The 24,221-nt window shown below is 44.8% G+C and overlaps 1 protein-coding gene across 1 annotated transcript in view; it reads left to right on the top strand.

Moving 5' to 3' along the window:
• Positions 1-23,163: 23,163 nt before the first annotated feature.
• The window catches only part of KIT (KIT proto-oncogene, receptor tyrosine kinase), a gene marked incomplete at its 3' end in the record, with an annotated part of 54,589 nt that continues 53,531 nt past the window's right edge, over positions 23,164-24,221 (top strand). The window contains exon 1 of the mRNA XM_081998771.1: positions 23,164-23,335. Coding sequence (XP_081854897.1) covers positions 23,269-23,335 — 67 coding nt within the window. The 5' untranslated portion in view covers positions 23,164-23,268. The remainder of the gene's footprint in view (positions 23,336-24,221) is intronic.

The following is a 24,221-nucleotide window of genomic DNA, read 5'->3' as shown; positions in this document are numbered from 1 at the left end:
GGCTGGGACTCAAGACTTCTCTCTGAGGAATGCTTTATGGTGCTTCGTTGTTGTCTTCTGTATCTCTACTCTGTATCGCCTTCATTTTATTTCAAGATTTATTTGAAGACCTCTTTTGTCCCAAATAAAAGATTTTTTTTTTTTTCTGTACAGAATAGTTTGTGTGGATATGCAGCTCTTTCAGTTACAGCTGGAGGACAGAAAATGCAATTTTGTTTTACACAGAGGCGTTTAGACACGATGAGCTGGTGTGGGGCCATGGACAATATCTGCAGCAGCAGCAGTGCAGCGCACTAAGGGCGAACTGCAAAGCAAAGCAGTTCTGGCGCAGAGGACCCGAGGTATGTGCTATACAAGTTTACAGAAGTTTTACTTTAGACTAGCTCTAGTCTGGTCCATTCCCCCTTTCGTGTGGTAGGACCTCATGGGCGTGCTTCTGATCTACACTGTCTGATTTAGGTTGATCCCAGAAGAATCCGGCTTGTGCTTTCCAACACTGCTTCACAACACATGCTAAACTGGGACATGCAGTTCAACAGCACCCTCCTGATCTGAAGGGAAACACTAGCACAGTTGCACCCAGAGCTACCTCGGGGTACACCTCAATGCAGGAGTAATGGGACCACTGGTAGAGTCCGGTGGCAAGTATAGGCCATTTTATTAATTTAAACTATCCTGGCAAAATATCTCTTTCTTCCAAAATAGGCTGTGACTCTCTCACTAGTGTTTGCTAGCACACCTGTCTTGGCTGTACAGCTATGTTAGTGACCCTTTCTTCTGCAAGTAAGGAGCGATCCTCAGCAAAGAGTGGTTTGGCTCCATGTCCAATCTCCATTGACACCCATGGGAAGCTTATATGAGGTAGGTGCCCAAGTACCTTTGTAGATCTCAGACGTGTACCCTTTGGCTGGCGTTAGGTGAGAATCGGAGATGTGACCACCCTAAACCTCGGCTTTCCGGACTGGTAAAAAGTGAAATAAACTCCACATCTCCCACCTTCATGGTTGCAAGTCTCAGACAAGGACTGGCAACTTTTTACATGTGATTACCTGATCCTTTATGTTCATTGGACTGTGGCTGCATTCCACGGGGTCATCCGTAATGGGAAACACGGGCATCAGCTAGTGAAAACTCTCAGCTGAGACTGAGGGGTGATCGCTACACCCACTAGTGAATTAAATCAAAATGCAATAAGACAAACTTCATCCCATGTGGGAATGTCTACATGGGATTTTAACAAGGATTCATTCATTTTTCTCAATTTACAGGTCTGGTGAGTTCGGACCAACATAAACCCAACATCTCTACGTAAGTATGCACGCAGGCTGGCTCCCATCCTCTTCAGTAGGAGTGAGATCATACTAATTCCTTCCACTTTTTCTGGCGGTGGGGAAATGCAGCCATTCTGCCACAAATTAAATGAATCCTTCATAGATAAGACAGTCATTGCAGCTTCCTGCATGGAGCCCAAAATTTTGTCCTATTTAATAACCAGACACTGTAAAATGGCATTTAAAATGTATTCGCAGCTTTCAAACCTCTGGTGCATACTGCTGATGTGCAGCAGATGACTAACTTGTATTTATTTTGGAGCATAATGCCATAGCCTGACTATTTAAGAGAGAATATATGAGAAAGAACATCCCAAACAAAGGCTTATTGGTGAACTTACCTGCCACTGCCCTTTACTCATCTGTTGAAACAGTATTTGTATATTTGCATAACTTGAGCTGCTCAGCAGCAATCAAAGCCATCACTATCCTGCTATCATTAGGTTTTGCCTCATTTATGCAAAAATCCACTTACATGGGTGAGCAATATGGATCTTACCTTTTCTTATGTTTCAAAATTGATAGCAAAGCAAACAAGTTTTTTCCAGCAGTGTTTAGTCATTTTGGAATCCAAGAACTATTTCTATAAGTTTTGGCTAAGCAATTTAAATATTTCTTTATCTTTTTCAGTCTCAGTCTAAACATGAAATTTCTGATGCTTTAAAATTTCTGCAAAAATAGTAGTCGTAGTAGTCTTCTCCCTTTACTTCAATAACTTGTCCCCAGCAATGGCCAGTCTCATTACAAAAAGATAGTATTTTAGTTTTGCAAGATTTGTTTTCTGTAAACCAATCTTGATTTGAAACAGTTTTATTTCTATCCTTAAAATCAAGTCCTATACTCACAATTCAACATTTTCTTTTGCTTCCAAATAGTTCTGATACGCTTGTAATATCCAAGCTTCCTGCTACAGGTTTTTAAAATACTGACATGCCATTGACTTTCTTCCAGTCTTCTGGGAACTGCTGGAAGTTTTCCAGTTTGCTGAAAATCACCATTTCTGCTCCTCAGTTCTCTTCAGTTAGCTGTCTTAAAAATCACAGGTGCAGATTATCCAGACCTGCTGATTTTAAATGTTTAATCTTTGTGGCTGCTGTTTAACATCAGAAGATGCTCCATGCTTGGAATGACAGTCCACAGAGAGAGCTGTGATATCACCAGGATTAAAATAGCACAAATTTGCACACACACTGGACCAAAATGCTTTATCAGAGGTAGTCCAGTTTCAAGATAAAAGGCTTAGCATTATTTCTGAGAGCTTAGACTGGGCTGGTACACTGATCTACAGCATGTACACATCTCAAAATCTAGCTTGCCTTTCATTTTTATAAACAAATAAGCCTTTTGCTGTGAGAGCTGGAAGAAAATCCTGTGATCATGAAAGGGATGTGTGCCTGAAGCTGAAGGGAGACTTGGACAACTGCTTGGAGAAGCCAGAGGTATTTTTGTCTGTTGTAGTAAGATGTGACTTGTGATGGTGAGGGACACTAACCCTTATCTCAGCACAGATAATGAACTTGCTCTGGAAGAGCAGAGCCCACTTGACTTTGGTCAGAGTGTTAATATAACTATCCTGGTAGTACTTTCCATGAAGATAAGCCATATAAGAGTTATGACCCAGTGTACCTGAAACAAAAGTGTGTGACCCAAAGATTGTCTCCTCTGGCAGAGTGCCCAGCCACCTACCAGCGATTTTCAACAGACATAGCTGGACAATTTCAAATGACTTGCTCTGAAGAGGGTACCTCACTGCCATATACCTTTTTGATGATGTTGTACTTCCACCTTCTCCTCCTGCTTGCCTTGGCAGGTATATTTTCCTCCAAGGCATGATGAGGACATGGGCAACCTTGCACATGGCTGTCTTTGCCTCTCCCGTCGGAGCGGCTAGGTCCCTATTTGCAATGTGATGTGGGAGTCAGCGTGTGTCCAGAACATGAGCCATACCCAGCTTTCTAGACAGAACAAAACATCTTCTGTACCACCCCTACTCAGACAAACACACCAACAATCCAGCATGTTGACAGCTCACACCACCCTTCCCCAAAATATACACTGTTTTATTTGCAAGCAAATAAGAGGAGTTAAGTAGGTATATGGGTTTAAGCACTATTCTAGACAGTCAACACTTTGGTGACCCCATAATTCATGATGAGATAAAAAAAACCCCAACAGCTCTGGGTCACAGTTCAGGCAGACCTAAATGTTACATACTGTTGATGCTATTCTAGTTTAATGTGGTTTACCTCAAATATTTAACGCTGGGCATTATGTGTTGTGTGCAAAGACCAAAAAATGGCTCCTTTTAACATTCAAGACATAAAAACTTAGAAATTTCCCAGCATGCAGGTCTTGCCATAGTATTTGTCTTTGAAGTGAAACAAAACTGCAGCTGACAGAGAACGTTTTGATGAAGCAGTTTCTCATGAGAAAATGCGGATTCATAAACGTGGAAAATTTTCATGGAAACACATGGGGCAAGAAGATAGTTTAGGGCCAGGATAGAAATTCTGGGTCAGAGGGAGACTCCCACAATAGCTGAAGTGTCGGCTGGGATGGGAGGGATGAGTGTCTTTCAGGCAGTATCCTCAAGTGTATCTCGGGTAATGTAAAACACTCAGGCAGAGCCAGCACAGTCAAGCCCTCTTTCAGTGCTTGAAAACGGCAGTTAAAGTATTAGATGGAAAATTTTTCAGCACAGAACTGGCTTCAGGTGTTGCTGGTCAGCAGTGGGTAAATTTCTGGGTCTGACGACTGAATTCTGGTGAGAGTGAGTATTATTGAGCATTTCCTGTGAATAAGGTGTTAGTCCTAGCCTAGCTAGGGAAACTTACCACATCAAGTAACGTTTGCCACCTACGAGAAAGCAGTAATGCATTCCTTGTCCACGTTTGCATGTCATTCAACCACACATCACCTCAAAGAGGCTGCATATTATGGAGCTGAAGACCATCAGCTGGAATCAGTGAAGTGTGATTGAAGGTATTCATGGAGAGACCTAAAAATTAACATTACCAAAGATGCTGTGGGAAGAGGGGTGGGAACAAGCGTCTTATGATTTTGCCTTGTCATGTCTCATCGAAGCAAGCTTCTCCTCCAGCCAGGCTCCTGTCATGCATGCTGGTTCAGCCCATGAGCCGCTCGCTTGTATCCACGGAGGTAGCTGAGCCCCAGAGGCATAGCCAGGACTGCACCAGAGCAAATTAGTCCCTCTGAAAGTCTAGCAGATGGTGAAATGACTTCTGTAGTTGAACTTGGTTCAATTCCCACCAGCTCTGGGTGCAGTCATAGCTAATGTGTGACTACCCTCACCAAGCTAAGCCCACAGATTTTCATCAAAGGGTATCTGTGTTATGAGTCCCTTCTGATAAACGCTAGAGCCATGGAAAAATCCATCTTCAAAGCTTTCCTCCCAGCTTTGTATCAAAGATAGTTGGAATAGGAAGCACCCAAGGCTGCACGTTTGTGGGATCTTGATTCGAACAAGTCTCAGACTCCATAAAAGCAGGGATAAAGCTTTTAGTAACTTTTCTCACAGTTGGCTCTTATACACATAGGATCTCATTGCTGGACAAACTTCAAACAGGCGTTCTAAAAAATGTCCATCCAGATTCAAAAATCCCTCAGTCATGGCAAACTCCTGTTTCCTGAGACATCCCTGAGATGTTCCTGAGCATCGTCCCTAATCTGAGCAGCCTGAGTTGGCTCCCAGTGAGGTCTCCAGGTGGGCAGAGGGGCAGATGCAGCTCCATTTCTGGCCCCGCCAAACTTGTCCTGTATCTGAATGACAGGCCCTCGGGTGAGCTTAAAACACTGAACTGCCTCTGGAGGTCAAGAAGTCAGTCCCCACTTTCGGGAAGAGTCGACCCCTTTGGTCGCTGGGCCTCACGATGCAAGGGCAAAAGTATTGTCCTCTTGACAGCTTCCCTTCCTCTCTTTTTTCTGGGAGGATACTTGTTTAGGAACAATGTTTGTTTTCTCACCTCTCCAGACAAAGCAGTCAGCCTTTTCCTCTAGGTAAAGCCTCTTCAATTGCAAGCAGTTCACAGTAAGTGAACTTTAAAGTTACTTTAGAAGTAACTTTAAGTTACTTTAGAAGTAACCTGCCCTTTACCTGGCATTGGGAAGTTCCGTCCTGTTTGCCCTGTACCAGGTTGGAATGTTGACTATCCATATAACCTCTTGCCTTGTTTATTTACATTACAGAAGGGACTGAGTAATTCTGCAAACATTTTGAAGGTGAGGAATATCTCTTTTATTTGCTTAAGTCATGATTACCGCATTGCATCACTGTCCGAAACAAATACATCTGAAAATACATATCTAATTTGATATATGTTCTTAATACAGTGTATTTAACTCCAAAGATATATATGTCTGAAGGTATTATTGCTACTGGAAGAACATCTGAGCCTTAGTGCCACAGACTCTGGATATGCAGAAAATGCTCAGCAGTCCAGTGGCATAATAGTGATTAATAATACCTGCATTTCTAAAGTATCTATCTTGAACATACTTCAAAGGGGATTGCTGGGAAGGCTTTTCCTTTGGAAAATAGGGCTCCTTTTCAGGTATGTAGATGGGAACAGAGAAGAACATGGCTAAAAACTTGGCAGCCTGTGCACACAATGTATTTATTTATTTATACTAATCAAAAATTATATAAAAAATAATTCTATTCAATTCACACAGGATCAAGTAAAAGAATCTGATGTAGGGGATTTTGAAACAGCAAGAAAAATGAATGAGAATAAGCTGTGTGTCTGTCAGAGACCTGAAAGTTTTCCAAATAACAGAGTTGTGGCAAATCTATAACTCCCAAAGTGTCAGGCAATATTGATTTGGCTGAATTCATCAGTGTAGGAAACCATACTGTGACTGCATGTCTAGAACAGTTACAGAGTCTATAAACTCTTCCTAAAAAGTCTTGAGTTCTCATGTCAGGACCACAGCTCTACAAACAAAGAATTACTGTGTTTTGGAAAGTTTTTCCCATGGAAGAGGAAAGGCTTTTTGGTTGTGAAAACATTATAAATGTCCAGTTTGATTATGCTTAAGGCTTGCAGCTTTCAATTTGCATAGCACTTTTTATGCCCAAGCTATTCTGAATTAATTTTGAGAGTAAAGGCTTTGTAAGGCACTGTATCAAACGTTGTTGCTGTTTTTAATTCAAATTACCACTACCATGTTTTCTTCAGTTGCTAATTTACCAAAAGAATTAAGAACCACCGAAGAAAAGCTATCAAGTTTCCCAAGCGAGATTTGATCTTTATGAGAAAACGCGTGCATAAGTTGCATTCTTATTAAACACTGCTGAGCATCCAAAGATAATGAAAATTAGGCTATGTCTTCCTGATTTCAAATGTGTAACTCAGAGGTGAAAGGCGCTTTGAGGAGGTATCATGCAGACACTGGATCTGTGAGCTTGACATTAATCATATTTTTTACGTCATGCTTCACGCTTGCTGTATCGCTACATTATTTGCATTATGCAGTAAGCCCCAGTCATAAACAAATGTATCTGAAAATCTGTATTGTGAAGGCTCAAGAACTGCTTGAAGACATAATTCACACTGCAACACTTAGATGCATTGCAAACCTGCTAGTAATTGTTGGAAATGTTTTGAACTTTACAGCAATTTCGCTTTTCTCCCACCTTTTCCTTCGTAACCACTTCCCTTTGATTGAAACGCTTATTAGTTTAGAGATGCCTGCGAAAAGCATTCTGCAAAACCGTATTATAAAGTTCTCCTCCAAAACTAGGTCTGCTGGAGACACACAACGTATGCAGAGAGAAAGTTAATAAATTACAAGATACCTGAATCCAAATACGACAGACGGTGCCTGAAACGGCTGCGAAAGCCCGGAGCATCTTCCCCGGCACGTTGCGATGCTGGGTATGTTTGAATCAGAAGTTCAGTGCCTTTTCCAGACAAGTGCAGGAGAAAGTTCCTTTATAAAATTTTCTGCAGGAAATACACGCTGCAGAATCAAGCCACCCCAGATGTATGGCAGCTTAACGGGCAGGAAAATGTAAGAATCTGGAAGCTAACCAAGCTTTTCTCAGGTCCTGTGTGGGGATAAATGCGGGACTCGGGCTTGCTGCCTTCGTGTCAAGACTTAGAGGGCCAGGGCCTCGTGTAGCATCGCATGGATCTACCTGTGCTGGAGCTCTGAGAAGGGCTTTTGGAAAGAGTCTCTCCTCACTAGTTTCTATCTAGGAATTATGGCAAGTCTTTCAAAACGTGACCTTTCCGGTGCAGGAGTTTAAAAAAACAGTGAGGAAAGACCCTGCGTGGTTCACACACACAATTACTGCCACTTTTCCATGTAGGCATCTCTGCTCCTGGCAGCAGCCACCGGTGCTATTCGTTAAAAAGACTCCATAAAATTTAAATCAATTGGAGCAAATGAGATTCAAGCAATACGGCTGCCCACAGGCTCCACCATCACATCTGGAGGAACAGATGTAATTATTGGCTTCCTTTATTCCACCCTTGCACCAGGGGTATATGAAAGGCCAGGACGAATGATCAGCAAGTCATTCACAGGACGGCGCTGCTTTCCAAGCTCGAGCGAGCTTGCAGCAGCTTTTTGCAGGGTCACCAAACCTGGCAGAAACTCAGCTGTTTATGCTAATATTTGAGGTTGCAGTGGGATTCCCACGGGGAAGCTCCCTCAACTCCGTCCTATGATATTAACAATGAAACAACGCTGCCAAAGTGCATCAGTGAGAAGAGTATCTGCTAGAATCGTTATTTCTATAATCTGACATCAGTTTTAGTAAACTTTGTCTAATGTGCCCAGTGGGATTTTGCGGAGGTTAAATCCTTCTCACACGCAACTGCGGCCTTGGGTTTTGTTTGCAATTTAGAAAAACGGGATGAATATAACAGTTTCTTAATTAACAGCCTCCTAAAAATGGGAACAGGAGTTGCACCAGATACAGATCTATATTAACGTGATCATAACTTTTATTACGTTACTAAATTATTTTTTCTTCTTTTCATCTGATTTGTGTGTTATTGCTTTAAAATGTGTGCTGTGTGTTATTAGTATGCAACTTAATCTTTAGCGTATTATCCGTAAGATTTAAACACCATGCATGTTCTCTTAATTTTGGTTATAGCTTCTGTGACATTTATACTTACTTTCCCTTTTTCCTATCCTGGTAAGTTAAGAATGCCCCCAAGCATTTTGCAGTTTATGCCTGTGTTTGTTTCTATGGAATTACACATTTCGTGTTGCAAGGTAATATATTTTTCTGGAGACTTAATAGCTGTGTGTTGTTTTTTTTTTAATCTTGCAGATATTAATAAAACCAAATCTCTCTTTCCATTTTACATTAAAAAAAAAAGTAATTCTTTTGCTGTTAATGAACATTATTAGTGGTGTTTTCAGTCCCTCAATTTAACAGTCACCTCCTCTGTTTACAACTCTTCACAGAACAAGGGCTCAAAGCATCTCATATAGGGAGAGTCTATGACAGATTGCCCCTTTGCTAATGGGGGCTCCAGATATATGACTGAAACATTTACATCAGAAATGGATTGCCTAGACCTAAATTTTTCCCACTTCAAAGCCTGAGGGTGACCAGATCAATTCACAAATATATCTTCCTTCTTTCATTTCCTTACTGTGTCATCGTCACATGAAACTTTTAAAGGCTTAGATCAGAAATAATTAGGAAATTCTTATTTATAATGGAGTATAGAAGTCAAAAAAAAAAAAAAAGAAGAAAAGATGAAAGAGACGAAAAAGAAACTGGGGGGAGTCCCCTCTGCTTAATAGATAGGAAACAGGTCAAACAAAGAAGGCAATTCATGTGTGTCTGGGAGAGATTTCCTAGGGTTAGCAGAGATGCAGATTTGCTATGCATAATGGGAATAGAAGGATTTACTTTCTCCTACTTGGATGTACACTCCAAGTCAGGATGGGGAGCAGACTCTCACATTCAGCTCACAGCAGCATCCTGCCCTGAATGCCTGCAGAGTTGTTCCTATTTACCAGGCGATGAAATAACCCGGGAAAAGTCCTCACTACTTTTAGCTTGTGGAAGTTTTAATTGTCAGTGAGGCAGCGTGGCAGGAGAAGGGGCTGGAAAGGTGGATGGGAGGCTGGGAATCGTAGAATAGTTTGGGTTGGAAGGGGCTTTTAGAGGTCATCTAGTCCAACCCCCCTGCAACAAGCAGGGACATCTTCAACTAGATGAGGTTGCTCAGAGCCCCGTCCGATCTGACTTTGAATGTTTCCAGGGATGGGGCATCTGAGAAAGGAGAGGCTAGAAACAAGAAAAATCACAATAAAGTAGGGCAGCAGGTGGAGGAGAATGGATATGTCCTAGCCATCATTAGCATGAAAGACTGAACTCAGGTCTCACCCCACCACAGAGCACGGCTCTCCGAGACAGAGCCGGGAAGAGACATCCTCCTGCAGCAGGAGCTGCGGAGACCTGGAGTAACGCAAGAGAGAGCTGAATGACCCTGTGAGCCTCCCCATGAGTCATGGATAGCACTAAAGGTAGAGATCTAAGACTATAATTTTAGGCTCTATTTGACTCCTTCTCCAGCTAACCAAGCACAGTCGTGTGCCTCTCATTTAGCTCATATCCAGTCTTTAATCAACACTGACTAGTGCCTGAGACATCAAAGTCCCAGATCCTACAGCCTTCCCCTGGGTCACAGGTAATGCTCCATTTCTTTAATGCCGTCTGGGGGAGGAATGCAAGGCTTGACTTTTTCTGAGGCCCTGAGGTCTAAGCATCGTGCTGAAGACAATACTTCCAAAGGGGCTGAATTTTTGCCCTGGGTCATCACTGGCTGAGAAATCCACACAAACAGTTTTTGGAGGATTTTAGCTAAATGCAGTTTAACCTTTCCGTGCCAGCTGTGTGTGAAAACTGCAGTGCCAGCTACTGTAAGAGACACTGGTCATATGCTGTTTCTTTGTCTGGCAAACCCAAAAAGCAAGCTGCTTTTCAAAACTTCAATTTTGCCACAGGCTGTATTCTCCAAGAACAATGATATGTTTGAAGAAATAACAAAGATATATATAACATATATACATATGCAGTGTGTGGCCCTTTAAAGGCATACCGTAAAGGAATTTAGGCCCATCATGTAGTATCGTAAAAACAACTGGAACATTGGTCTATCTACAAACTTAATATTTGACAAGAAAAAAATACTTGTTGCACATTTTCTGCATACTGTTTCCATTGGTAAAAACGAATGCCACTTCTGCACTAATTCTGTTGGCTTAAGCTCCTAATTGCAGCATTACCTGGCTCCAAAATTCTTGCCGGAATGATGATGTCCAGGAAGAGTCAGTAACACACAGCTCCCAGCAACACAACTGTGCTCGCAAATGCTGCTGGACTGGCAAAATTGTTCTTGGTATTGCTGCTTCTGTTCAGAAAACTGGAACAAGCTCTAGTGGGAAATCACTTTATTTTGGTCCAAGTAGTGGCTCTTCATGAGGCTTTGCTGACATTTCTCTATCAAAAAAACCCTCACTTTTAGCGTAGACAAAGACTTTGCAGTCAATTCATTTTTTTTGTTGCAGAGATGTCTTACAATTCTACATTGTACTTACATGTCTGGACTCTAATGACATTCTAGTTAAAAGAAAAAACATTCCCCACTGCCTGGTTTGATTTAGCACAGAAATTAGATACAGTTTGTTTAAAAAAGAACTTTTAATTGTAGCTCAAAATAGAGTGAAATGGCATAAAAACTGATGTCATGGTCCAAAAATATGATTCTATTTTGAACATCTAAAAGATATCTTGTCTTATAAATCATAAAAGAGACTCAGAAGAACACTGAGACTGCTTTTTTATAGATTGGGCAAAATCTATAATAATTTGCTTAACAAAAAGATGCCCTGTAAAGATACGTTTGCTGTTAAAATCGAGATACCGTTGCATACTTGGCTAAAAAGGAGTTAGCAAACATTTTCCTTTTTATCCAGCTGCAGTCAATCACATAGTGCAAAAAGGCTACGAATGAATATGAATTAAAGTCATCTGCCGAAAACACAACATATAGGTTGAGTCTTTTCAGAAACGTCATACCTGAGCATGTCCTAACCTCTACCAGCAATTTGTGCACAAATGGTTCGTTTCCATAGTCCTCCCAAGACAGGTTTACTTCTGATGATGCTGTTTAATGTAGTGGCATCAGCAGAAATAGGTCATACAACCTGAGGTAACAGCTTTCTGGCAAGACTCCCTGCAAAGGGGATGAGGCGGGCAAGGCACAAGTAGCACCAAGGCTCTGCTCCCAGCCCGCCAGTGAGCTGATACGGATGTGAGAGCTTTGGGCGCACGCTGGAGCGCTCTCAAGAGCTAGTGCCAGGAGGAAATCCCTTTCCGAAACATGTAATGCTGCCTGTCTGTTGTGCAGAGCTTCCTGAGGCCAGACCCTTGCTGCGGCTGTAGGAAAGGTAGTCCCGTAGTATTTTTGACTGCTTGGGGAGCCGTCTCCAACCCTTCTCCTTCTCCTGCCCAAAGCGCATCCTGCCTGGGGATGCTCTGCACCTGCTGGCAATAGATTCAGTGCAGATGAGCTGAGAAGAGCATTCCCTGTGTCTCCTTTAGTAAGTCTCCTTTAGTAAGTCAGCTACAATTTATCTCAAACATCTTTGGTAGAAGGAAATTAAAAAATCTATGTTGAACCACACTCCAGCTGAAGGAACTGAAAACTTTCTCAGCGGCAGCGGCCAGAAGTTGTCAGCTCTAGGAGACAACGAAGACCTAGGAAAACAACTGTATGGGCTGCAGTCCACGCTGCACCTCGATGACAGTGGTGTTAATTTAAGCAACCCTCTCCTCCACCTCCCTTTTTTGTATTACAGCAATACTTCATCCAGGCTAGCTCCCCGCCTGGATCCACGATGTGGCCACACACACCTTTGCCCAGCGCAACGGAGCGGAGAGAGCTGAGCATGAGTAAGTCACAGACAGGGCAGCACAACCACTTTGAGAATATGTGGTGTCGGGGCATCACAGTAATGCAGGGATGCAGAAGGCTCTGGTACCTACCACTGCTGCTGGTCCAGCTTACCAACACCCAGCTACACCCTGTCTCACTGGCTTACAAGTACTCCTAGAAGATTAAGCATGGCAGCGTGCACCGGTAGAGGAATTCACCCACAAATACAGTTTCTGGGCTTGCTGACTCCAGCTGGAAATACTCTTCACATCACCGTTAATGGAAGGAAGACTGCTCAGGCAAGGTATTAGTTGGAAACTGAGTGGGAGGGCGCCTGTAACCCACAGCCTTTGTGCTATGTTGGTTTTGGGGCAAAGAAAGGAGTGGACCTTCAGGGAGGAATACATACCGTCCAGCTAACGAGGCCCAGAGGCATACTGGAAATGAATGTGGCACACACTGGAGATGCTTGGTAGCTGCTTTGGGAGGCCAATACCTAACTCTTACGGTGCCCTCATTAGCCACAGAGCACAAAGCATTTTGCAAAGGAGGTCAGTGCACTTTATAGGTGGAGTCACTGTGGCACAGAGAAACTTCACTGAAGTTCTCCAGTGGGGCAGTACAAGGGGATCCCAAATCCCAGTGCCATATGGCAGCTGCAGGGTCCTTCCTTTCCCACCGATCAAGGAGACCTGCAGACGTGTTTAAGGCTGTGCCATTCACAGCTGAAAATGGTGAAGTGATACGAGATGTAGCTAGTAGTCATGCAAGACCCAGGCAGATCTGTGCTTGTGATGGATTCTCCATGTCTAAATATTTTGTTAGTACTGCTTTGGATTTATTTACAGAGGAAACTCCTCATTGATCGTATTTGTCCACCTTATTGTTTTTTAGGCATCTAAAGGAAATGGCTGTTAACCTTTGAAACTAAACAGCATATGCAACTCTCACATAGTTGTCTAGGTTCCCTCTGAGGAGGAGAGAGACATCTCCAGAGGCTGATTCATCCCACCTTCAGGCTGGGTGACTGTCGCTCCAGAGATGCCTGCATTTCTGCACTGGATACTAGTCATCGGGCTTAGACCCAAGTGAATCCCAGTCTCAGCTGGCTCATTTCAATAGGAGTCCTGCCTTCATTAAAGAACTAAAAGAGAAACGAAACTCACTGAGCTGTCAATCAATAACATTTTATCCAGTGTAGCTGACCACATGATACTATGACATGAGTACAAAATGATTGGACACTTGACATGCTGATACAGGACCCTGTTACCACTTTGAACATAGGTTGCAGTTTTCTATTTTATCCGAGGCTGATAGTATCAGCCAAACCTTAACCCAAGGGTTGTGATGTGTTGCTGGTTCCGGATATCTTCAGTGTTTGTTTGCAGAAGGATTTCTGAAGTGTTTGGAAAGGAACTTGAGATGCTAATGTTCTTCCAGGCTTTCAAGGGTCAAAATGACACATGCTTCATCATATGATCGTGTTAGAGAAACTGAGAAATCATCTGTGAAAGAAGATGAAAGAAGAATTCTAAATACTATTTACAACATTTTCAGCATATTTCTGCTTATCAGCTGTACAGTGGTTGTGCAGCGAGAATTATTAACATGGCATTGAGGTTCTACAGATAATAATGCCCCAAGATTTAACCCCAGGTTGAGACCAACTCAGATTCAGCAAACAGCACCTGTTAAATTTGCCTTTGAAAGGAGCTACCCTACCGTGTTATTTTGACTCCTTGTCACTGTCATAAATCCAGTGCACATTGTCATAGGCTAATGAGTGGATGCTTGCCACAGCCACATCCTAATCTCTATACTAATTTCATCCCCAAAGCCCCAAACAAATGATCTGCTTCTGACACATGAACTCGAGCAAAAGCTGGGAGGGAAGAGCTGCCCGCTCTCCGAGGTGTAACGAGATAAGCAAGCTGCTCCTGGGCTGACATCTGTGTTAACAATGGGCCATATGTGGGCTGTACGGAGAGGGACGGTAACACATCAGAGATCATGCATTTAACAGATTGTACCTATAACCGACATCTTGTATAACATTTAATATCAGGATAAATAAAGGCGGCAGCGGCAGCAGCCTGGACAGGGCACAGAACAATCGGGCAGCTGGCGTGGGGCAGGGGAAATAGCTCCGAGATAACCAAGATATCCACTCCTCGGAGGAACCGGCTGCTGCCTTGCATTGTTTAAACCACCCTGGTTATTTAGGTATCCGTCTACAATGGGGAAATCACCTGTAAACACGTTCACACCTGGCTTCAGATAGAGGCATCATGGCATTTACTTTGGTATTTAAAGGCCAGCTCCTGTAGAATAAAAGGTTTTGCTTTTGTGAGGTGCTGGCTTCAGCAGCAAGCCAGCCTAAGTTCCTTCTCGCTGCTCATTCTCATCGCTTTTCCTCCCTCAGCTTGGCAGTAGACCTGTTTGCAAAGCCACACAGTAAACTAGATCATGGACTAGATTAGGGATGAAAAATAACCTTTTCTGCGGTCCCTCAAAATAGCTGCGGCAGCAAAACAAAGAGATAGCAAGTTAAAGTGCCGCAGCAGGGGGACAGAATTAGGGAGAGAAGGGTCAGGACCTTCCTAAGCCTATTTCACAGCCAGTGTCTTGCAAACCGATGTGACAAACGCAGGCCTGAATGACACAGGAGTAGCTCAGGATGGAGGCAGACACAGAAACCACGCCATCAGCTGTGAAAGCCGAGTCCCCGTGGATGCGCAACCCTCGGCCAGAGCGGCCGTGTGCCTAGAGGGGTCACGGGCTCGTAAGCTGCAAAACTGACATTTACATTTGCATTATTTCCAGCATGGAGCAGATGGCAAAGGGATGCTCTGTATTTCTTATGTGAACCCCAAAGAATCCCAAACCTCAGCTTTAGCTGGACACTTTCCTGTCCCAAACCCATCCTGTGTGCTGCCAGGTGGCAACAGCTCCCTCCCCAAAGGCAGCTGCCTCTCAGTGGGGGATGGCTCCATAGGCAGTTAATTAAGGAACCTGGGGCAGGGAAGGGAGGCTTTGACACAGAAAGGACAGGCAGAAGCGATGGCAGGGCTTTTCCACTGCAGGTGCAAATTGCTGGTGAGCTGAAGAACGCACCTTGGTGCAGCTGCTGGGGGTCACCTCCTAACAGCAGAGTCCTTTGAGCGCGGGAAGCCGTGCACAAGCAGCAGCCTGGCCTTCTGCAGGGCCGGCAGCTGGGATTAGGGCTTTGCCAGCAGTGCTGTTGAATTTGGGAGCAGAAACAACACGCAAGAGGGAATCGGCTCAACACATCAGCACAAAACCAGATGTGGTCTTTAGGATATATTTTTTACACTAATGCAGTCGTTTATATTGAATATTAGACAGTTACGTACAGAAAAATGTGCAGAAACATCGAGATAGACATTGCTCACCTGCGTAATGCGTCATTTCATTATCAGTTCCCTAAAAGAACGGAGATAAAATAGAAAAAGGATCCCAGAAAACATATCCTAAAACCCATTTGACTGAATTTGAGCATACTAAACTGATTTGGCCCCACTAAATCTGCTTCAACTCAGAACAGGAGGAGAAAAAAGGAGAAGTAGCCATCTCACTTAATAGAATATTGCCTCTCCGTGTCCAAATTCACAAACTTTCTAACGCTAGATGATTTCATTAGCATCAGCAGGCTTTACAACACCTGTCTCACAGGGACAAATACCATTTTTATTCCTGGGTGTCTTCATGAACTGATTTTTTCTTTCTGGTTATCCAGCCTTGACAAACTAAGTCAGCAAAATGCAAATTCATCAAGGTGCAATCCCAGGCCTTCCCAGGATGCCAGGCAGCCAGCATCCACTGGGGAGGTGGTTGAAAGTGTCTGCAGAAGCTCCCTTAACGCTACGTAACAGCCTACATACGGAAATTTCCAAAGGTGACTCCACCATCTCAGTTTGAAAACTCTTATCAAAAAGATTGAAAAACACTTCTACAGGTGAAAAAAATAGAGGATTGGATGACAAATGTGATGGGCATGACCTTCCTAACGAGAGGCATCCCTGACTGCCCTTTACTCTCCCAGAGGTGTGTATGTTTTTTCTGCCATCTATCAGCATGAAGAGGGGCTTGGGGTTTATAATATACACTGCATTAGCAAATATACATAGCTGAAAAAAAAAGCCCCAAAGGTCTCTGGCAGTACAAGATAGCTGTATGAAAATGGAATAAGACTGATAGGACAATAATGTCTTAGAGACTGTTGGTTACCAAGAACTGTGAAGATAGATTGTAATGAAAACGTAAATACGTGCATACCTGCTGCGCGGTCCCCTAAGACATCGCAGCATCACCTTGGTAAAGGTTACCTACCCCGTACGGAAAGGGCAACAACATCTACAGCATTTTAATTTAGTAGGGGTTACTCAAAAAGTTGTAGGGGCAGAAGTGAGAGGCGATGGAGAAGTTGTTAGCTCTGGGGATGCTTCATCTATCTGCAGCAAACTGCAAGCCGTGCTTTACCAAAGCTGGGAGTTACCTGCTCAAAGAACGAGATGCTAACTAAAAGGTGCCTTGGTCTCTAAGCAGTTCAGTTGCCCGTGGCCATCCTGGGAATTGAACAAAACCAAGCAGAAACTGAAACAAGCTTTGTGAGCAGCAACTAGGAAGACCAGGCTTCTTGGTCTTTCTACGAAAAATAGTAAATCGGTCACATGTGCACTGTTTACTATTTTAAGAACTGTCGTCTCTGAAATGCTTTGACTCTAATAAGTAACAGCTGGTTTTAAGGCTGGACACTGATATCCTTGTTCCAGGCGAGGTGGCAGGGTTGTGACAAATCTGCCTGGCTCTGTACAAGGAGACGGGCAGAGCGGGCACTGAGGATGGGACTGGGAGAGAGTGGGAGGCTCATATGATGCTCCCCTGACAAAGGCTGAGTGCTCCAGGCCAGGCATGTGAGAGAAGCACTGGCAGGAGGAGTCAAGAGAGGCTGCTTGCCCATAAAGTACAACCCAGGTTAGTAATGACTTTTAAAGCTGAATAAAGGGGAACCGACACATTTCTGCAAACCACACAAAGATGTAAACAAAATGGGACCTAAAGAACTCCGAAGATGCCTTGCAAGACTAAAAAGGACCCAAGCACTTTCTAACACAGCTAAACCATGATAAATTAAAATAGGTTAAAGAAAGATACTTTGAGACAAAAAAAAAATGATAAAACAAACAAGCTTTTCAGTTTATCTACTCAGGGAACACAGACAAGACAAGCACCCTGTCCTCCACATCACACTTTTGACATGTATCATCTCAGTCAAGGGGGTTCTTTTGCTTTTCTTTTAGTCTCCTTCTTATTTGATACCCAAATTCATACACAAAATAGTGCAGTTTAACAAAAATGCCAAAGAAGTCAACTGGATCTCATGTGGCTTTAATCACCTCAGAAGAAAAACGCCTGACAAAACCCCTCTCTAGCCATTTATTTAGATTTCAGATATGACAAAGCACTGAGAGAAAACACAGAAGGACTCTTTATGAACGGCAAAGCAAAGTTAGTTCTTGTCATGAGATGCAGAGCCTGGATATGTTTTCAGCAACCAAGTCATTAATATCCTGTTGGGAGCAGGCAGAGAGGGCAAGGATGAGGCTCTCCAGGTCCGCAGCCCGAAGCTGCCACGGGTGGGAAGGCCAGAGGAGGATGGGAAGACCAGTGAGCTGGGAAAGTAGAACACTTCTGAGGAAGCCACATCAGCTGTTTCTACACAATTATTTTGATATGTGAAACGTGTTTAAAAAAAACTTCAGAAACAAAATGAAGGAAGACAAAACAACACTTGAAAAGACCTAAGTTGCTGCATGGAGTCAGCTCTCAACAGTGGCCTGTGCAAATAAAGCAGCAAGTGATAAGGGCAAGAACCGTACTTGGCAGTTTATAAAGAGAAATCTCTTTTCTTAGTAAGATTGCAGGCTATAAACTAACAAAAAACACTATCAAGAAGATCAGAGCCTTTATTTTCCACTTAAGCTTACATTGATAAGAGAGTTTTTACAATAGTGTGCTGTGCGTGTGATAATACAAGACGTCTTTAAAAACAGCATATATTTCAAGCTTCAGTGACGATTATATCTCAGCTCTTCATATTAGATGCTGGAAAAGTCTTTAATTAACCAGGATGGCAATGCTGATTTAAGATCGTGGGAACAATGGGATTTACTGAGTATTTTACAAAATTGGATTAAAAGTGAATAAGAGATATCTCCCACTTTAGTGACTGAATGGATTCAGCTCGAAGGCTCATATTTCAGGAGGAATGAGACAAAGGTGTCCACTTTACCTGCATTAATCCCTGCTAAAAATAGCAGAAGTTGCTACAGTTAAACTGCATGGAAGACATTATAGTTCTACCATCTACACATGAAGTCTTAAGGCAACTCAGTAAGTGTGCAGACAACACCAATCTGAGTGGTGTGGTTGACACGCCTGAGGGACAGGATGCCATCCAGAGGGACCTGGATGAGCTAGAGAACTGGGCCCATATGAACCTCATGAAGTTCAACAAGGCCAAGTGCAGGGTCCTGCGACTGGGTCAAGGCAATCCCCAGTATCAGTACAGGCTGGGGGGTGAAGGGGTCGAGAGCAGCCCTGCCGAGAAGGACTTGAGGGTACTGGTGGATGAAAAGCTGGACATGAGCTGGCAAAGTATACTCGCAGCCCAGAAGGCCAACTGTATCCTGGGCTGCATCCACAGCAGTGTGGCCAGCAAGTTGAGGGAGGTGATTCTGCATCTCTGCTCCACTCTGGTGAGACCCCACCTGCAGTGCTGTGTCCAGCTCTGGAGCCCTCAGCACAGGAAAGACATGGACCTGTTGGAGCAGGTCCAGAGGAGGCCACAAAAATGATCCGAGGGATGGAACACCTCTCCTGTGAGAACAGGCTGGGAGAGTTGGGGTTGTTGAGCCTGGAGAAGAGAAGGCTCCGGGGAGACCTTATTGCAGCCTTCTGGTACTTAAAGGGGGCTTATAAGAAAGATGGGGACAGACTTCTTAGCAGGGCCTGTAGCGATAAGACAAGGGTTAATGGTTTTAAACTAAAAGAGGGCAGATTTAGACTAGATATAAGGAAGAAATTTTTCACAATGAGGGTGGTGAAATGCTGGCACAGGTTGCCCCGAGAGGCGGTGGATGCCCCATCCCTGGAAACATTCAAGGTTGGGTTGGAGGGGGCTCTGAGCAACCTGGTCTAGTTGAAGATGTCCCTGTTCACTGCAGGGGCGTTGGACTAGATGACTGTTAAAGGTCCCTTCCAACCCAAACTGTTCTATGAGTCTATGATTCTATGACATATGCCTAGCAAATATACCAGTTTTCTCCACTCACCTAACCTTACATGTCACTGTGAGGATGTAGAAGACTGGAAATTAATAAAACTAAATGCAATGGGACGTCCCACAATCTCAGGGCTCCTAGAAAACAGGTCCAGCTGGATTATACCTTGCCATACCAGCAGTTTAGACCAGCAGATTTTACACTTTTTTTTAGTTATAAACAAGAGGCTCTGAAAATTCGCAGCTATGGTTTTGTCAATTAAAATTAAGATACAGCAGAGTGCTGAGTATATATTTTTTACACGGTGGTCATATGACATTCCTGACAGCCACGCTTCAGAAATGTTGTTTTAGATGAGTGCACAAGGCAGAAATTTAACCGCTTTTCACTTTTAAAAAGCTTAACAAACTTCTATGCCAATGATTAGATAGCTTTTACAACAACACTGGTAAATCGATACACATTTCAAACTCTCATAATTTCTCAAAGCCTTCAGAAATCACAGAGGACTTAATTCTGGAGCTGTCTGGCTTGCTGGGGCTGCCCGTTTATATGCAACAGCAATGCCCCAGACTAAGATCTATCAATCTGCAATTTAGAAAAAGGAAACTCTAACCTTATAGAAGAAGTTGTTGTCGGAGGGTTTATCAGGAGGGGTTCTAGCCGGCATTGATTGGCTGTATCAGAAGGGTATTTGCCTCTCTTCTCATTAGATATGTCATGCCATAGATAAAATAGATCCCACTGATTATTTATGTTGTAAAGATTTAGAATAAAAAGGTTTTCATAGCCCTGACAAAAAAACCCAACTGTTTGAAGCCGTCAAACTAGCTAATTTCCAAATGCATTTTCATGCAGATACAGAAACAACATAAGTCCTTCATTAGGGCACCTGTTGTTCAATGACATTAGCTTAATCTTACCAATATTATTGATCTATTCAATGTTTACTCTAGAAGGCAGTCCCATGGATGTGTAAAAGCAATCCTTTGAATTGACTGTTCAAAGGAGCTAGTCCATAAATGTTAAAATCGATTCAAGGATTTCAAACTGGAGCGAGATTTCCAAATACAGGATGTTATGTATTTCTCCAAGCTTATCATTCTTATCTCCAGATCCATATCCATTGTCTCCAAAATCTGTAAATCTCTCTCTTTTTGTTCCTGCCCCCTAAAACGTCCACCTACCACAGGCTGGTTCCAGCAGACAATGAGGAGAAATGTTGCTAACTGTCCCAATATACTGTCACAGTACCACAGTGATGACTGAAGAGAGCAACATGTGAGGCTGGCTGCGAATGCAGAGATGATCCTTTTCGGCTTAAGCACGCGTATTTTGGAGAAAGGTAGAAAAAAGACCCAAGAGAATCCTCCACTCCTTAAGAAACTTTCTTTTTCTTCTGTAAGGCAAACAGAATATGGATGAGAGAACTTACAGCATTTGGTGCAATACACTGGACAGAGGTGGAAAGGGCAACTGCATTTATCATTATGATTATTAAAAATAAATGAAGTGGCAAGGTTAAAACCAATTCACCTTTGTTTCCCACTTACTGTAGCTATTTATAGCCAGGCAAAGTACACGGAGAATATTGTTGCCACTCTGATTTTGAGATGTCTAACATTCAGCTAATGCTCATGAAAGTGAGGCACATGATGCAGGGCCATGCGGAGTTTGGCTTCATGTGATCAGGGATGTGCAGGACGAACAGGCAGGCCACTAACTGAAAGAGCACTAATCAAGAAGAACAGGGAGCAACCTGTCAGAATAACAACATCACATGTTCCTTGATAATGTTTCAGTGGAAACCTCTCGTAGCATATTGTGCACTGCCTTTGCGTCTCCAAGAAATTAAACTCATCTTTAAGAAATTAAACTGTAAATGCTCCAAGTATTTATACAAAACATTTCCAACTCCCTTTATTTCTCCTACAAAAACAAAGCCCCAACACATCTGGAAAACCTGGAGTGCGCTAAAAATTTCAGTATTTAAGCTATTTTTTTCCTTTACCTAGAATTAATTTGATGAGGCTAGCACCTCGTGAGAAATATGCTTTTTAAATGATGTTTGATTTTGAAATTGTTGGTGCGCTAACAAAAATTTATTCCGTTTTGCAGCAGAGGAAAGATTCACCCATCAAAAGAGACCGGCTGTCAGAGATGAAAGAGAGTAAAGAAATGGAGAGAGCCATTTTAAACATATAAGACAAGACTTTCATCTCATGCTGGACCATATGGGACAGTGCTATTAACCTTGGAAAAAATATGACAGGACTGCGAAAGAAAAGAAGATGAAGAAAAAAAAAAGGAATAATTTACCTTCAATAACTTTTCTGATCTGTACCAACACATTTCAAAAAGTCTGCATTTGTGCTTTTCCACGGGTGAAGGCTTTGCCTCGTGTCCTCTACATCCAGAAGTGTTGTTATGCGTTTTCTGACAGTCTGTGTGTCCTTCCCCCACCTGCCTGCTAGGGTGCTGTCTGTGGATAGATACCTGGGCAGAGCGCAGCTGGTGAATGCATGGACCACTCCTCTGCCTGGGTTACCTATATACCTTTCTTCTACCTCAGCAGCATGTGACACTGACTGACAAAGCAGTGTTAACGGCAGACATTTCTGTCGTTTGTATTATTTCTGCCTGAGGAGCAGCTCCACTCCAGCTCTGTTGCTACAGAAGCAAATGCTCCCAGATCCTCCTTCGTCTCATCGGTGCTTAAAAAACTCCCTCTGAGGGATTCCACCTCTTCTCTGCAATGCATTTGTAGACTAAATCCTCCTTACTCTTTGCAAGTGCTTTCCTAACATTTAAGCTATTTCTCTTTTTGCTAAAGAACTAAATGGATTACTTTTTATCTTGCCCTTGAGGGACATGAAAAACAATTGCTCACAATCCTCTTTGTAAGAACCTTTTCCATGTTTAAGCCAGTTCTTTCAATCCTTCCTTTTGTGTCACGGGACGTACTTTTAAGTCTCACCTATGATACTCTGACTGACCCTTAAGAGGCGACGGCCCGGGGTGGGCACAGTTTGAGATCTCGGTGGTGCCGGCCAGGGCAGAAGTGTTACCTTTGGTGCACATGGCATCTGCTGTGACACCTCCAGGAGCTATGGGTGAGGATTTGAGAGCTAGACAAATGGCTTTGTACCTTTGTACCTTTTGAGGATGCTCCCTCTCTTTCCAGGCCCCGTGCCCAGCCTGGCCCCGGACCACGCTGCCCCCAGGGCTTGCCCAGCCCCACAGCCCCGACCCCTCCCCGCAGCACTTGCCGGTGCCCAGCCCAGCCGAAGCGCTGCCCCGTGAGGAGGGCGATCTACCCTCCACGACAGCACTGTCTCCATATCCGGCCACTGGGCTTTCCCTTTTTAAAATTATTTTATTTTGTGGGTATTTGAGGTCTTTAAGGTTAGCCCCACCGAGGCAAACTAGGACGCTCCCCCTCCCCGGGGTGGCGGGGCGGCGGTATGCTTCTCACCTGTGCCCATCCCCGTGCCAGCGGGGCGGGGCGGGAGCGCGGGGGGCGCCGCGGGGGGCCGCGCAGAGCAGCGCGGGGCGGGCGGCGGAGGCGGAGCCGGCGGCGGCGGCGCGGCGGGGCCGGCTGTACTCCGCAGCCCTCCCGCGGGGTCTCGGGCATCTCTGCGCGGCGGGCGGTGCGAGCGGCAGCCGCGCCGGGGCTCGGGGGGCGGCGGCGGCGGCATGGAGGGCGCGTACCTCGCCTGGGAGCTGGCGCACGCCGTGCTGCTGCTGAGCCTCTTCCCCGCAGGTGGGAACCGCGGGCGCGGGCGGGCGCGGAGCCCCCGCGGGGGCGGCGGGGCCGGGGCAGGCGCGGGGCGGCCGTGGGGAAAACTTCGGCGCCGGCGGCCGCTGCCGCGGGGACAGCGCCGTGCCGGGGGTCGCGGCGGCGGCAGCCCGCTGTTTGCCCCGGCATCGCCCGCGCCGCCTTTGCGGGACGCCCCGCCGGGGAAAAGAGAGGGGGCAAAAAAAAAAAAAGTCCTTTGTTTGCTGTGCGCGGTTATCCGGGGCTGGGAGAGGGGCCGGCAGGCAGCCCCCCCCATCTCCCCGGGCCGGGCTGTTTTGACAATAAACTATCTGGTAATCAGTACAAAATGTCCCCGGGGTTAAGCGCTCGTTGAACAATAGGCAGGGAACCAGCCGCCGTCAGGTGTCCGGCGCTCCCCAGCAAGAGGTGAAGCCTCCCCGGCGGCGCTGACCGGCCTGGTGCCCCGCTGCGGCCCGCAGGGTCGGTGCCCCGCGGCCCCGGGCAGGCGGCTGACCGCGGGACAGGGCGTCCGAGCCCCTCTGCTCCGGCACTGCCCGAAGAGGAGAGCAAGCGGTGCGGCTCGGGCCTTCGGGAGGTCTGTCGGTGCTAAAACTTCGGTGTGCCGGGTATAAATTCAAGGGTGCCCTTCCACTTCCTCGGTACAAGGGGGTTTCCTCGCCTAACCTCACAGCAGGGTTAATGGTTTTAAACACAGGATCCGGCGGCAGCGCTGGGCAACTTTGCACAGCGGCTTGCAGAGTCGCCGCGCGGCTCGTTGCACAGTTTGTAGGCTTAAGAGGCGTTGGGAGGTCTACAGAGGAAGGTGCTGGAAGGAGGTCGCTGCTAGTGTTCGAGGAGTTGTACCCAGGGAGGAATTTGGCCCTGTGCC

This window comes from Phaethon aethereus (genome assembly GCF_964289735.1).
Source record: "Phaethon aethereus genome assembly, chromosome: 4".
Taxonomy (NCBI): Eukaryota; Metazoa; Chordata; class Aves; order Phaethontiformes; family Phaethontidae; genus Phaethon; species Phaethon aethereus.
The sequence above is the reverse complement of the archived record's forward strand: the minus strand, read 5'-3'. Positions and strand labels throughout refer to the sequence as shown.